This window comes from Oncorhynchus clarkii, chromosome 14 (assembly GCF_045791955.1).
Source record: "Oncorhynchus clarkii lewisi isolate Uvic-CL-2024 chromosome 14, UVic_Ocla_1.0, whole genome shotgun sequence".
NCBI lineage: Eukaryota > Metazoa > Chordata > Actinopteri > Salmoniformes > Salmonidae > Oncorhynchus > Oncorhynchus clarkii.
This window is the reverse complement of record NC_092160.1, coordinates 7,336,700-7,352,702: the sequence shown is the minus strand read 5'-3', so window position 1 is coordinate 7,352,702 and position 16,003 is coordinate 7,336,700. Positions and strand designations below refer to the sequence as shown.

At 42.5% G+C, this 16,003-nt stretch overlaps 2 protein-coding genes across 8 annotated transcripts in view; both read left to right on the top strand.

Annotated features, from left to right (window-relative positions):
- The window catches only part of LOC139366191 (protocadherin alpha-C2-like), a 216,337-nt gene that overhangs the window by 107,094 nt on the left and 93,240 nt on the right, over positions 1-16,003 (top strand). The gene's annotated exons all lie outside the window — the stretch shown is intronic.
- Positions 11,196-13,897, top strand: LOC139365938 (protocadherin alpha-8-like). The gene has a single exon (XM_071102996.1). It carries the CDS (start codon positions 11,311-11,313, stop codon positions 13,702-13,704), a length of 2,394 nt encoding a protein of 797 aa, XP_070959097.1. The 5' UTR covers positions 11,196-11,310; the 3' UTR covers positions 13,705-13,897.

Below are 16,003 nucleotides of genomic sequence, written 5' to 3'. Positions count from 1 at the left end.
TTCTCAGAGCAATTCTATTAGTATAAAATAATATAATGTCTATTTTTTTTGCGTAAAGTATAGCTCAGTATTTTCTGAGTCTTATTTTCTTAAGGGTGCCAATAAATTTGGACCTGGCTGTATTTATATATAATGTAGATGCTGTTGCTACATACTGTGATAACCTGGAGAGAAATACACAGACAAAGTATTGTGTGTCTGTATCAGTATCTGTCCTCATAAAGGGATATGGTTACTGTATGGTGGGGCGTCTCTGGGGCCTTGGCTCAGTGAGGGTGCAGGGGGCTGGGCAGGCGGAGTGAGCAGGTCAGCCTCTCTGATGGAGTGTTGGGGTGGTGAAGGGAGCTGCTAGCTTCTGCTGCCACAGCGAATATGCTGCTGCGGAGCTACATTACCTATGCATGAGCAGGCCAGCTGCAGCTGTGTGCGTGTGTGCGTGTGCGTGTGCGTGTGCGTGTGCGTGTGTGTGTGTGTGTGTGTGCAGTATTTTGTATGCGGTATCTTTGAGTGTGTATGTGTGATTGTTCTTGTTCGGGTGTGACGTCGTGGCGAGTATGCTTTGTGCTCAGAGATGACAGGGCAGTGTGAATATGAACAGAAGCAGATAGGAATCTCACTCTGAAAAGGAGAGCTGTGTAAAAAGGAGGAGATCCAGAAGGAATTGTGTTTTCATTCATCCTCTTCTCTGCCCTGAAAATAAGCCTTCAGCCGTATGTGTTACTGTATGTGTGTGAGTGTGTGTGTGTGTGTGTGTGTGCGTGCGTGTGTATTTGAGTGTGTGTGCTTCCTCATGGTGAGATGTGGTTGCCATGGAGACCAGAGAGCTGTGCAGAAGGAGAGCGGAAGAGAGGGGGAGGGGGGGAACTCGCCTGTGAGTGTGTTCTGCTTACAACCCTCCCCCATCCCACCTTCATGTGCTTACACAGACACACTATCACACACAAATGCACACACCACCATACACACTCAAGCACAAACATCCAAAGGAAGAGAAGTGCACGCCCATATACTCAGCAGTATGAAACAGAGGGTTTTTTGTTCACAAAAGAAAATCAACATTAATAGGCTACTCATCCCCCTTCTCCTCCCAGACACGCCCCAATGTCAAGATGCACAGGCACACACTCATTAACTCCCCCCCCCAAACCTCCCCTCATACCGACCCTCTAGCTTTATCTCTCTCTGCCCCCTCCTGGTTAATAAGATAGACAGAAAGAGGCAGAGTTAACCACTAGATTCGACATGCACCACTTGTCTACATTCTGGAATGCAAACATTATGTCTCTTCATTTACCAACTGTTTACTAGTTATTAATAATGTAGAAGCGCATTCCATTATCATACCCTCCGCAAATGTGAGATCTCATCAAAGGAAGTGTAATGAGGAATTAGGAATGAAATGTGATTAATAGTTTGGGTGATTCCATGAAGCAGAGTTTCAATGTCATTGGTTTCTTATACCCATGTATGTGTGTATTAGCAAAGACAGTAGAGTATGAAAATAGGCTAAAACTGCTTCTCCAGTGGAAATCCTCGGTCAGACTTGTAGATGTCATGGCGACGTTGGCTAGCTAAGCTCATGCTTAGAAACACATAAGTGCCAAACTGCGTATATGCAGGCCAACAAATCAAAAGCACTCCTTCGATATAAGGTTGTTCTGGATGACAATTTAAACGTGTCAGTTTATTACTTTCACGAGGTTGGAGTAACAACACGTTCAGCTACTTCAGACATTGACCCGAATCTAGGTTGTGCCTTTAGATTTAGAGAAAATGAGCGACTAAGGAAGTATTTTTTTGTTTCTCTCATTGACTTCTCAAATCCCAAACTTCGGCCTGGTCTGTTTGGTCTGTTTCGCAAGCTGTTCCCGGAAGTTTTGCGATGTTGCGCCTCTGGGTTTAGAAACTCTGTGGTATTAGTTTAGGAGTGTTTGTGTTTTTGCTTGTGTGCACGCCTCAGTTTTTAATAGTGTGTGTGTGTGTGTGTGTGTGTGTGTGTGTGTGTGTGTGTGTGTGTGTGTGTGTGTGTGTGTGTGTGTGTGTGTGTGTGTGTGTGTGTGTGTGTGTGTGTGTGTGTGTGTGTGTGTGTGTGTGTGTGTGTGTGTCTTAATTGCTAATTACTTCATTGACCCCTCTGCGGATCCTCTACCAGCCCAGCAGTAGCCAGCACTGGGAGAGGAAGTGATGTGGTTGGTCTGTGACATCAGCATATTTCACACCTCGGAGGAGCAATCAATCTCACATGAGCATGCTCTGTTGAGGACCTGACACTGCACTCAGGGTGGCTCAATGGCAGAGATGGATACGGGCCTCCAAGGCCATCTATCGGTGGATATGACTGGATATGGGTCAGCTAGCATTTCGTTTACCATAGTGGGTTAATCGAAACATCATTAGTTACATTTGTCACTTCTTCAAGAGCAATGATAGTGTGTGCAGCTTGCCATTTAGCATCATTTTGCTGGAATGGTGTTTAAACTACAAGACAGACAGATAGATCTCTAAGTGCTGTGTAGATATGAATATAAAACCCGTTTTCCCTGGTAAACCACTAGAACTTCATAATACGCGCTCATTATTGGCTTTCAGGACATGCTATTGTTTGTTCCCTCTGTGCATCTGAAAGTGGGATATGAGAGCAGCTCTTCTTCTTTGAGTTTCATTTGTTAGAGAGTGTAGTTCAGCTGTGTGTAAGCAGTTCAGTTTGGTTTTAGCTGTGTGTTTGTTAGAGAGTGTAGTTCTGCTGTGTGTAAGCAGTTCAGTTTGGTTTTAGCTGTGTGTTTGTTAGAGAGTGTAGTTCAGCTGTGTGTAAGCAGTTCAGTTTGGTTTTAGCTGTGTGTTTGTTAGAGAGTGTAGTTCAGCTGTGTGTAAGCAGTTCAGTTTGGTTTTAGCTGTGTGTTTGTTAGAGAGTGTAGTTCTGCTGTGTGTAAGCAGTTCAGTTTGGTTTTAGCTGTGTGTTTGTTAGAGAGTGTAGTTCTGCTGTGTGTAAGCAGTTCAGTTTGGTTTTAGCTGTGTGTTTGTTAGAGAGTGTAGTTCTGCTGTGTGTAAGCAGTTCAGTTTGGTTTTAGCTGTGTGTTTGTTAGAGAGTGCAGTTCAGCTGTGTGTAAGCAGTTCAGTTTGGTTTTAGCTGTGTGTTTGTTAGAGAGTGTAGTTCTGCTGTGTGTAAGCAGTTCAGTTTGGTTTTAGCTGTGTGTTTGTTAGAGAGTGTAGTTCAGCTGTGTGTAAGCAGTTCAGTTTGGTTTTAGCTGTGTGTTTGTTAGAGAGTGTAGTTCTGCTGTGTGTAAGCAGTTCAGTTTGGTTTTAGCTGTGTGTTTGTTAGAGAGTGTAGTTCAGCTGTGTGTAAGCAGTTCAGTTTGGTTTTAGCTGTGTGTTTGTTAGAGAGTGTAGTTCAGCTGTGTGTAAGCAGTTCAGTTTGGTTTTAGCTGTGTGTTTGTTAGAGAGTGTAGTTCTGCTGTGTGTAAGCAGTTCAGTTTGGTTTTAGCTGTGTGTTTGTTAGAGAGTGTAGTTCAGCTTTGTGTAAGCAGTTCAGTTTGGTTTTGGCTGTGTGTTTGTTAGAGAGTGTAGTTCTGCTGTGTGTAAGCAGTTCAGTTTGGTTTTAGCTGTGTGTTTGTTAGAGAGTGTAGTTCTGCTGTGTGTAAGCAGTTCAGTTTGGTTTTAGCTGTGTGTTTGTTAGAGAGTGTAGTTCTGCTGTGTGTAAGCAGTTCAGTTTGGTTTTAGCTGTGTGTTTGTGAGAGAGTGTAGTTCAGCTGTGTGTAAGCAGTTCAGTTTGGTTTTAGCTGTGTGTTTGTTAGAGAGTGTAGTTCAGCTGTGTGTAAGCAGTTCAGTTTGGTTTTAGCTGTGTGTTTGTTAGAGAGTGTAGTTCAGCTGTGTGTAAGCAGTTCAGTTTGGTTTTAGCTGTGTGTTTGTTAGAGAGTGTAGTTCTGCTGTGTGTAAGCAGTTCAGTTTGGTTTTAGCTGTGTGTTTGTTAGAGAGTGTAGTTCAGCTGTGTGTAAGCAGTTCAGTTTGGTTTTAGCTGTGTGTTTGTTAGAGAGTGTAGTTCAGCTGTGTGTAAGCAGTTCAGTTTGGTTTTAGCTGTGTGTTTGTTAGAGAGTGTAGTTCAGCTGTGTGTAAGCAGTTCAGTTTGGTTTTAGCTGTGTGTTTGTTAGAGAGTGTAGTTCAGCTGTGTGTAAGCAGTTCAGTTTGGTTTTAGCTGTGTGTTTGTTAGAGAGTGTTGTTCTGCTGTGTGTAAGCAGTTCAGTTTGGTTTTAGCTGTGTGTTTGTTAGAGAGTGTAGTTCAGCTGTGTGTAAGCAGTTCAGTTTGGTTTTAGCTGTGTGTTTGTTAGAGAGTGTAGTTCAGCTGTGTGTAAGCAGTTCAGTTTGGTTTTAGCTGTGTGTTTGTTAGAGAGTGTTGTTCTGCTGTGTGTAAGCAGTTCAGTTTGGTTTTAGCTGTGTGTTTGTTAGAGAGTGTTGTTCTGCTGTGTGTAAGCAGTTCAGTTTGGTTTTAGCTGTGTGTTTGTTAGAGAGTGTTGTTCTGCTGTGTGTAAGCAGTTCAGTTTGGTTTTAGCTGTGTGTTTGTTAGAGAGTGTAGTTCTGCTGTGTGTAAGCAGTTCAGTTTGGTTTTAGCTGTGTGTTTGTTAGAGAGTGTTGTTCTGCTGTGTGTAAGCAGTTCAGTTTGGTTTTAGCTGTGTGTTTGATAGAGAGTGTAGTTCTGCTGTGTGTAAGCAGTTCAGTTTGGTTTTAGCTGTGTGTTTGTTAGAGAGTGTTGTTCTGCTGTGTGTAAGCAGTTCAGTTTGGTTTTAGCTGTGTGTTTGTTAGAGAGTGTTGTTCTGCTGTGTGTAAGCAGTTCAGTTTGGTTTTAGCTGTGTGTTTGTTAGAGAGTGTAGTTCTGCTGTGTGTAAGCAGTTCAGTTTGGTTTTAGCTGTGTGTTTGTTAGAGAGTGTAGTTCTGCTGTGTGTAAGCAGTTCAGTTTGGTTTTAGCTGTGTGTTTGTTAGAGAGTGTAGTTCTGCTGTGTGTAAGCAGTTCAGTTTGGTTTTAGCTGTGTGTTTGTTAGAGAGTGTAGTTCTGCTGTGTGTAAGCAGTTCAGTTTGGTTTTAGCTGTGTGTTTGTTAGAGAGTGTAGTTCTGCTGTGTGTAAGCAGTTCAGTTTGGTTTTAGCTGTGTGTTTGTTAGAGAGTGTAGTTCTGCTGTGTGTAAGCAGTTCAGTTTGGTTTTAGCTGTGTGTTTGTTAGAGAGTGTTGTTCTGCTGTGTGTAAGCAGTTCAGTTTGGTTTTAGCTGTGTGTTTGTTAGAGAGTGTAGTTCTGCTGTGTGTAAGCAGTTCAGTTTGGTTTTAGCTGTGTATTTGTGAGAGAGTGTAGTTCCGCTGTGTGTAAGCAGTTCAGTTTGGTTTTAGCTGTGTGTTTGTTAGAGAGTGTAGTTCTGCCGTGTGTAAGCAGTTCAGTTTGGTTTTAGCTGTGTGTTTGTTAGAGAGTGTAGTTCTGCCGTGTGTAAGCAGTTCAGTTTGGTTTTAGCTGTGTGTTTGTTAGAGAGTGTAGTTCTGCTGTGTGTAAGCAGTTCAGTTTGGTTTTAGCTGTGTGTTTGTTAGAGAGTGTAGTTCTGCTGTGTGTAAGCAGTTCAGTTTGGTTTTAGCTGTGTGTTTGTTAGAGAGTGTAGTTCTGCTGTGTGTAAGCAGTTCAGTTTGGTTTTAGCTGTGTGTTTGTTAGAGAGTGTAGTTCTGCTGTGTGTAAGCAGTTCAGTTTGGTTTTAGCTGTGTGTTTGTTGGATAGTGTAGTGATTTTTTGTCTTTAGCTCAGCCAGAGTGGGTCAGGGTTCAACAGGATGGTCAGTAGACTTTGACCCATAACCTTTGACCCAAATCGGTGGATTCTGCGCTGTCTAGGAGAGCAGGTAGTGTGTCTGTTGTGTGTGTGTTTGTGTAAGAGAGAGTGCATAGGTGCGTGCAAACAGTATTCATTCCTGTGCATATAACCCTACACTGTTATGTTTTTGCTCTCATCACTCCTATTGTGACCTAGAAATCCTCTGGTCAGAGACCTGCAAAGCTATTATTGTTATTGGGCATAGGGGGAAGACGATTATGACTCAGAATCTGATGATTATTAATATTTCAGATCATGTTTCCCACTGAATGGAAATGGGACAGGAGGCACACAGGGCCTAATCCTGGGATTACAAACAGCCCAACGTCCGTAAGCTCATAACCGCTGTCTCCGTGGAGATGCAGGGTAACACCAGGAAAAACTACCAAAATACCCAGAAATCTGTAGGAGAGCAGAGCACAGTGGGAGTGCAGAGCACAACCGGCCCTGCATCAATGAACAGAGTATCACAGAGTATCGTGTGTGTGTGTGTGTGTGTGTGTGTGTGTGTGTGTGTGTGTGTGTGTGTGTGTGTGTGTGTGTGTGTGCGTGCGTGCGCAAACCACAGTTTGCGTGTGTGTGTGTGCATTCGTGTCTCTAATGCTAATTACTTCATTGACCCCTCTGCGGATCCTCTACCAACCCAGCCCAGCAGTAGCCAGCACTGGGAGAGGAATTGATGTGGTTGGTCTGTGACATCAGCATATTTCATACCTCAGAGGAGTAATCAATCTCCCACGGCACAACCCTACTGAGCATGCTCTTTTTAAGGCCTGATGCTACACTCCACTCAGGAGGGGTCAATGCCAGAGATGGATATAAGCCTCCAATGCCATCTATTTGTGGCCGAACATGGGTCAGCTAGCACTTAGTTTACTGTAGTGTGTGGATCGAAAACATCATTAGTTATTAGTGATTTCTTGAAAAGCAATGCTATATTATTTCCATTCATTTATCCTATTTTTGTTGGGATAAAAAGCACAAGAGAGGGCTTTAATGTTGATAGGTCACTAAGCACTGCATAGATTTGAATACAGATGTAAGATTCTAAATTTGCGCCAGTTTGCCACGGCAGGAAATTAACCCAGCCGCAACAGGAAAGTTATCCTGCAACATGGCGATCACAGTAAGATCCTACATCTGTATGAAATCCCTTTTCCCTGGTGAGGTGCTACAAAGTACTCATTATAATTTTTTTAGGGCCAACTATTGGTCGCCCCGCTGTGCGTCTGAAAGTGCGGATATGAAAGCACCTCTTCTGCGTTAAATTCCATTTGTTGGAGAGTGTAGTTCAGCTGTGTGTAAGTAGTCGATTCCGACTGTCCTACGTCCATCTCAGTAGTTGGTATTCAGATATACCTTATGAGGGAGTGTAACAGGCGTTGCAGGTGTGGTTCCCTTGTGCGTGCTGAAGGAGTGTAATTAAAATGGCGGAAACCCTCCCACTTGCTGGCCAACATTCAGTCGTGGTTTCAGTACATTTATCTTAGCCATTTTGATTCACTCTGAAAATTGCCACATTCAATTCTTTAACCCATGGTAATGTTGCAAGATTAGTGTACATAGAATATATAATAGGGATAATAGTGTACAACAGTAGTCTATACCCTCCTTTATTATCTGCACTAAACATGGAACTATATGATGACACAGCCAAGTATTGCGCCATACGTATGGTTCAAACTGTTAGGGCTTATTCTGCGCTCCGCCCCATAGTAATTTAATTAGCCTACATGTATTTTGTTCTATGTTATCGAACTGTTACTAATGAAGCTCAGCAATAACCCCATGGCTGTGACGGCGTTTAGAGGAAGCAAAGGAAGGTCAACGAAGCAATGTGATTCAATGGAATGATAATGTAGGCCATACCAACTGAAGGGAACTGACAGTAAAGTGGCAGTGTAATATTTGCTGTTATTAGGCCTACTGAAGGTCGACACCGATAGTGGCTAATATTTAACGTGATAGAAATAGGAAACAGAAAAGTTCAGGGCAGCCTATAATTAAGTCATTTGAGAGTAAAACAAGCATCATTTATGTCTACAATTCCTTTATCCAATCGGATTACTTATTTTCCAAGCTCTTATCAATAGCTCTTATTCAAGTTGTAAATTACAGTGTGTGGAGAATGGCGATATTTTTTTTTTCCCGGAAGAAATCAAGTAGGCGCTTTTTCTACTTGGAACCGGCAGGTTCGCTTGACCTTACGCATGGTTTCCTCACGTGTAAAGGTGGTGGAATTATGAAGGAATGAAGTCAAGGTCAGAATACGGTGTAGCTGTAGACACACCTCCGCCACGCCTTAATTTATTCCATCTCCACCCAAAACGAATAGTGGGTGAAAATCACACTAATCTAATCTAAGTTCAAGGTCAGAATTTGCGGAGAGTGAAAAGTGCGTAAAGAGGGAGTTATGTTCCATTTACACACGCTTAACTCCGGTCGGAATCGGGCCCATAGGTTTTTAGCTGTGTTTCTGTTTGTTAGATAGAGTAGTATGTAAGTTCAGTGTGTTTGGGTCAGGGGTCAATGTGTGTGTGTCATATGCACACACACTCACACATCCTGACTTTTGTTTTTCTATGCAGCTTGGCTGAGTTTTTAATTATTATTATTATTAGTAGTAGTAGTATGACTATTTATTACACTTCTATAGTGCTTTTCATAACAGAAAAAGTTCTCAAAGTGCTTCAAAGGTAAAACAAATAAAAATAAGAATAAATACACATTATGAGTAGCCTAGCAAAAGCTAGCTAGGTCAACCGATAGAGGTCAAGTCTTTGAGGGCATGTATCCTCCAAAGATGGAGAGAGACAGTTCATGGCTTGATCAGAGGAAGGTGATCAGGGATATGGTTGATGTAGATTGATTGTCTGGTGACAATCATGTAGAGTGCTACTCTGGGAACCAGTCTGAGTTGTGTAGCCACTGGCCTTCTCCTTCACAATGTCTGGCACCCACTTGGGTGATGCCTCAGCAGCTCTAGGCATCAGAGAGCTCACCACATACAGTTCAGAATAGTAGCCGGTCCTCCTCACTATGAGCCCTCTGCTTCAGCACTGCATTCTTCCACTACATCTCCCATTCCTCTCAAGCCAAGCGACTGGTCAAATAATGTTCTCAAAAGAGGAGGAGCTAGCAGCCAGGTGAACCAAAAAATGCTGGTACTGTGTCCAGATGCATCATTCAAACAAAAACATTAGCCGCAGCCAAGCCAAAAAGAGTTGACCTGCCAATCAATCTGTGGGTGAAAATATACTGTGCCTGTCAAATGTTTGGACACACCATCTCATTCCAGGGTTTTTCTTTATTTTCACTATTTTCTATATTGTAGAATAATAGTGAAGAACTCAAAACTATGAAATAACACATATGGAATCATGTAGTAACCAAAAAAGTGTTAGACAAATCAAAATATATTTTATATTTGAGATTCTTCAAAGTAGCCACCCTTTGTCTTGATGACAGCTTTGCACACTCTTGGCATTCTCTCAACCAGCTTCATGAGGAATGCTTTTCCAACAGTCTTGAAGGAGTTGCCACATATGCTGATCACTTGTTGGCTGCTTTTCCTTCGCTCCACGGTCCAACTCATCCCAAACTGTCTCAGTTGGGTTGAGGTTGGGTGATTGTGGAGGCCAGGTCATCTAATGCAGCACTCTATCACTCTCCTTGGTCAAATAGCCCTTACACAGTCTGGAGGTGTGTTTTGGGTCATTGTCCTGTTGAAAAACTAATTATTGTCCCACTAAGTGAAAACCAGATGGGCTGGCATATTGCTGCAGAATGCTGTGGTAGCCATACTGGTAGCCAAATGTGCCTTGAATTCTAAATAAATCACTGACAGTGTCATCAGAAAAGCGCCACCACACCTCCTCCTCCATGCTTCACGGTGGGAACCACACATGCGGAGATCATTCGTTCACCTACTCTGCATCTCACAAAGACACGGTGCAAAAATCTCAAATTTGGACTCATCAGACCAAAGGACAGATTTCCACCTTTCTAATATCCATTGCTTGTGTTTCTTGCCACAAAAAAAGTATATTTTACTTATTGGTGTCCTTTTGTAGTGGTTTCTTTACAGCAATTCAATCATGAAGGCATGATTAACACAGTCTCCTCTATACAGTTAATGATGAGATGTGTCTGTTACTTGAACTCTGTGAAGCAGTTATTTGGGCTGAAATCTGAGGTGCAGTTAACTCTAATGAACGTATCCTCTGCAGCAGAGACAATGACTGCCCCACTCGGTTGCGCAAGCAAAACTCTGCGAACACCCAGCTATCCACTGACGCAATGTTATCTTTCTCGCTCATTTTTCAAAATAAAAGCCTGAAACTATGTCTAAAAACTGTTGACACCTTGAGGAAGCCATATGAAAAGGAATCTGTTTGATATCCCTTTAAATGGAGGCAAGGCATCCAATGGAACAGAGAGCTTTCAGGAGAAACAGCACTTCCTGGTTTGATTTTCCTCAGGTTTTCGCCAGCAATATCAGTTCTGTTATACTCACAGACAATATTTTGACAGTTTTGGAAATTTTAGAGTGTTTTCTATCCTAATCTGACAATTATATGCATATTCTAGTTTCTGGGCCTGAGAAATAGGCAGTTTCAAATGGGTACGTTTTTTAGCCAAAAATGAAAATCCTGCCCCCTACACTCAAGAAGTTAATTGAAATGCCGGTGAAATGCAGGTGTCTATCTCATGAAGCTGGTTGAGAGAATGCCAAGAGTGTGCAAAGCTGTCATCAAGTGGCTACTTTGAAGAATCTCAGATATAAAATACATTTTGATTTATTTAACACTTTTTTGGTTACTACATGATTCCACATGTGTTATTTCATAGTTTTGATCTCTTCACTATTATTCTACAATGTAAAAATAAAGAACAACTCTTGAATAAGTTGGTGTGTTCGAACTTTTGACTGGTACTGTATAACAAAAAATAACAAAAAATAACTAAATGTGTACATAATGTATTGATAGGAACTCTACTTAGTCTGCCAATTGGGCGTCATGGCAACTGTATGGGCTACTGGTGCTGTAAGCTATTCAATATCGCCTGAAAAATACACTTCACTTCCAGATATTCACGTTCATGGTTGTTATTTGTTCAGATTTGATTATTGGATTCGTGCTTTCTGGAACTTGCATTATACACTCTATCCGCTGGGTTTTGAAGGCACTTGAATGTTGCCTTTTTCACCACTTGTCGTCACTGTTGACCGTTAGTGTGAGAAATGTTCACCTATCTTGGTCCCTCCCGGTTTCAGAGGGTGAGGAGATATTTTGTGGCTTTGTTACAAAGAGACACAGGGCGTGAGAGAGACTAGTCGGAGAATAGATCAGTCTGTTTATACCGTCTACAAATGTAGTTGGATTTGACAAATACCTTATTCAAAACCTTGATTTTTTTTAAAACATAATTTCATCTCTTTGGATCTATGCTTGGCACACCTTCGATGGAAATATGTCTTTACCAAATAGAAGGAGCTCTATTGTGACGTATTTAGTGCTTGTGCTGCTGGAGTGTTACTGGGAAGCGGTGTCCGGGCAGCTCTCCTACTCCGTCTCAGAGGAGGTAAACCCGGGGACTTCCGTGGGAAATATCGCTAAGGATCTAAACCTCAATGTCCCGGATTTGGAGTCTCGTATGTTTCAGATTGTCACCGGATCCAAGAGAAAGTATTTCGCGGTAAATCTAAAGACTGGTGTTATCTATGTGAATGAGAGAATAAATAGAGAGGAGCTCTGTGCGAAGGTTCCGAAATGTATAGTCAGTATAGAGGCCGTTATCAACAATCCGTTGAAGCTTTACCGTGTAGAAATTCATATTTTAGATGTTAATGATAATGCACCGACTTTCACTGCTAAATCACAAAGTATAGACATTGCAGAGAACGTATTGCCTGGGGTTAAATTCCCCATACTATCGGCCTACGATGCTGATGTGGGGAAGAACGGTATCAATACATACAAGCTTAGTTCTAATGAACATTTTTCCTTAGCGGTTCATAAAGGAGGAGGTAGTGTGTCTGCTGAGTTAGTGCTGCAGAAAGCTTTAGACCGAGAGAAACAGCCTGTGATCCAGCTCACACTGACCGCTGTAGATGGAGGAAATCCTCCGAAGTCTTGTACTTCAGACATAATAATTAATGTGCTGGATATTAATGACAACACACCGGTGTTTACAAAATCGTTGTATAAGACTCTAATTTTGGAAAATGTGCCGATTGGGACAACATTATTAACTCTTAACGCGACAGACGCCGATGAAGGAACGAACAGCGAGATAATATATTCTCTGAGCAAAAAAGATCAGGACCATATTTTAGATGTTTTCTACATTGACCCAAATACAGGGACAATAACAGTTCAAGGCGAAATAGATTTTGAGGAACACCCTGCCTTTGAGATCCGTGCCCAGGCGAGTGACAGAGGCCAGCCCCCGATGGCATCTCATTGTAAAATACTGGTAGATGTGGTGGACCTCAACGACAATGCCCCTGAGATCACTGTGACGTCACTCTTACACACAGTGAAGGAGGATGCGAAGGAGGGCACTGCCATTGCTCTCGTGTCTATTCTCGATAAAGATGGTGGCAAAAACGGAGTGGTGCATTGTACGGTTGAGAACGAGGTCCCTTTTAAGTTAGAAACAAACTATAAAAATTATTATTCTTTAGTGGTCGATGGGCATCTTGACAGAGAGAGTGATTCTCATTACAATGTCAACATAATAGCTACGGATGATGGGACCCCGCCTCTCTTCAGCACCAGCGTTATTACTGTGCACGTTTCTGATGTGAATGACAACGCTCCTCGCTTCTCAGAAGACGTGATTAATGTTTATGTGAAAGAGAACAGTCAAATAGGAGAGATAATCACAACAGTGTCTGCAGTTGATGTTGACGTCAATGAAAATGCCCATGTGACCTACTCATTCTTAGAGAGTAACAGCAACTCAGTGCTGCTGTCTACAATGGTCAATATAAACTCAGATACAGGAGATATAGTCAGCCTGCAGTCTTTTAACTATGAGGAGATACAAACTTTCCAGTTTAAAGTTCAGGCCACAGACTCTGGTGTTCCTCCGCTCAACAGCAACGTGACTGTGAACGTCTTTATTCTGGATGAGAATGACAACAGTCCTGGGATTCTCGCGCCCTATTCTGATCACGGCTCCGTTAACTCTGAGAACATTCCCTATTCTGCTGAAGCGGGCTACTTTGTGGCCAAGATCAGGGCTGTAGACTCCGACTCTGGTTACAATGCGCTGCTTTCTTATCACATCTCTGAGCCCAAGGGAACCAACCTCTTCCGAATCGGAACCAGCACAGGGGAGCTAAGGACTAAGAGGCGAATGAGTGACAATGACCTGAAAGCTCACCCGTTGGTGGTGTTGGTTTCTGATAACGGAGAACCCTCACTGTCAGCGACTGTGTCTATTGATGTAGTGGTGGTTGAAAGTACAGGTGAAATCCAGACTCAATACAGAAATGTACCAAGAAAGGAGGAGAGCGTCTCTGATGTAAACTTGTATTTGCTGATCGCAATTGCCTCGGTGTCAGTGATATTTTTATTGAGCCTGATCAGTTTAATAGCTGTAAAATGCTTCAGGACAGACGACAGTTTCAGAAGGTACAGCGCCCCTATGATCACCACACACCCTGACGGGAGCTGGTCTTACTCTAAATCTACTCAGCAGTATGACGTGTGTTTCAGCTCAGACACACTGAAGAGTGACGTAGTGGTTTTCCCCGCACCGTATCCACCTGCAGATGCAGAACTGATCAGTATTAATGGAAATGACACGTTTGACAGGACTCAAACATTTCCCAACAAAGAAAAGGTAAGAAATTAAGTTTTCAGTTGTACCAGAAATGTGTTTTTCTCCTATCCTTAAAATACACATTTGCTTTGATGTGCTTCTCATTGTGTTTGGATGATGCAGTCATTTGATTCGCTGTCTCATTGAAATTATTTGTATGAAATAGAGAACATCTTACTGCCTTCACAAGTTGAAATAAACTCCTTGCTTTTCGCTCGCTGTCAAGAGAAACATACGTGCTCTGTCCAAGGTGCTGAAACATATTACGGTCTTTCGCTTCCTGTTTTTGCCAGTTGTTTGAACTAATGTAGTGGATGCGCTTTTTTTTGCCTTTACTCCATTTACAACTTTTCATATGAAGAAGAACATGGCCTACATGTGCTCAGATATGATGGCCTTCATTCAGATTTAGTGTTTGTGTGTCATGGCGTGTAGGCAAACAAATAAAAACGGAGTTAGTGTAAGCTCATACATTCCCCACGTGGCGTCACTGTTGACCGTGGCATTGAGATATTGTATTTTGTGTCTTGAGGCCCCTCCCCGTTTCACAGGGTGAGGACATTTCTCGGGGCTTTGTTACAAAGAGACGCAGGATGAGAGAGAGAGAGACAGAGACTGGTCGGAAGCCACATCAGTTTTTACCGTGAACAAATTCTGGATTGGAAACATATTTCTCGAAGCTTTGATTGTTTGACAGATATTCGTATCTTTGGATCTATGCTTGGCTCACCTTCGATGGAATTATGTCTTTACCGAATAGGAGATATGTTGTGACGTATTCAGTGCTTTTGCTGTTGGAGTGTTTTTTCTGGGAAGCGGTGTCCGGGCAGCTCTCCTACTCTGTCTCAGAGGAGGTAAACCCGGGGACTTCTGTGGGAAATATCGCTACGGATCTAAACCTCAATATCCTGGATTTGGAGTCTCGCATGTTTCAGATTGTCACCGGGTCCAAGGGAAAGTATTTCGAGGTAAATCTAAAGACTGGTGTTCTCTATGTGAATGAGAGAATCGACAGGGATGAGCTCTGTGCGAAGGCTCCGAAATGTACTGTCAGTGTAGAAGCTATTATCAACAATCCGTTGAAACTCTACCGTATAGAAATTAACATTTTAGATGTTAATGATAATGCCCCATCTTTCAGTGCTAAATCACAAAGTAAAGACATTGCAGAGAACGCATTGCCTGGGGTTAAATTCCCCCTACTATCGGCCTACGATGCTGATGTGGGGAAGAACGGTATCAATACATACAAGCTTAGTTCTAATGAATATTTTTCCTTAGCGGTTCATAAAGGAGGTAGTGTGTCTGCTGAGTTAGTGCTGCAAAAAGCTTTAGACCGAGAGAAACAGCCTGTGATCCAGCTCACACTGACCGCTGTAGATGGAGGAAATCCTCCGAAGTCTGGTACTTCAGACATAATAATTAATGTGCTGGATATTAATGACAACACCCCGGTGTTTACAAAATCGTTGTATAAGACTCTAATTTTTGAAAATGTGCCGCTTGGGACAACATTATTAACTCTTAACGCGACAGACCCAGATGAAGGAACGAACAGTGACATTGTATATACTCTGAACAAAGAAGATCAGGACCATGTACTAGATGTTTTCCATCTTGACCCAAATACAGGGACTTTAACAATTAAAAGCAATATAGATTTTGAGGAACACCCTGCCTTTGAGATCCGTGCCCAGGCGAGTGACAGAGGCCAGCCCCCAATGGCAGCACACTGTAAAGTATTGGTAGAAGTGGTGGACCTCAACGACAATGCCCCTGAGATCACTGTGACGTCACTCTTAGACACAGTGAAGGAGGACGCCAAGGTTGGCACTGCAATTGCTCTCGTGTCAGTCCTCGATAAAGATGGTGGAAAAAATGGAGTTGTCCGTTGTGAGGTTAAGAATAAGGTCCCTTTTAAATTGGAGACAAACTATAACAACTATTATTCGTTAGTTGTAGATGGGCCTCTTGACAGAGAGAGTGATTCTCATTATAATGTCACCATCACAGCTACGGATGAAGGGACCCCGCCTCTCTCCAGCACCCGTGTTATTACTGTTAACCTTTATGACGTGAATGACAACGCTCCTCGCTTCTCAGAACCCGTGATTAATGTTTATGTGAAAGAGAACAGTCCGGTAGGTGGGATAATCACAACAGTGTCTGCAGTTGATGTTGACGTCAATGAAAATAGTCAGGTGACCTACTCATTCTTAGAGAGTAAAAGCAGCTCAGTACCGCTGTCGACAATGGTCAATATAAACTCAGTGACAGGAGATATAGTCAGTTTGCAGTCTTTTAACTACGAGGAGATAAAAACTTTCCAGTT

Bases quoted from the DNA above. Each gene is read 5' to 3' on its own strand.
- LOC139365938 (XM_071102996.1), top strand. From the start codon at position 11,311: ATGTCTTTACCAAATAGAAGGAGCTCTATTGTGACGTATTTAGTGCTT.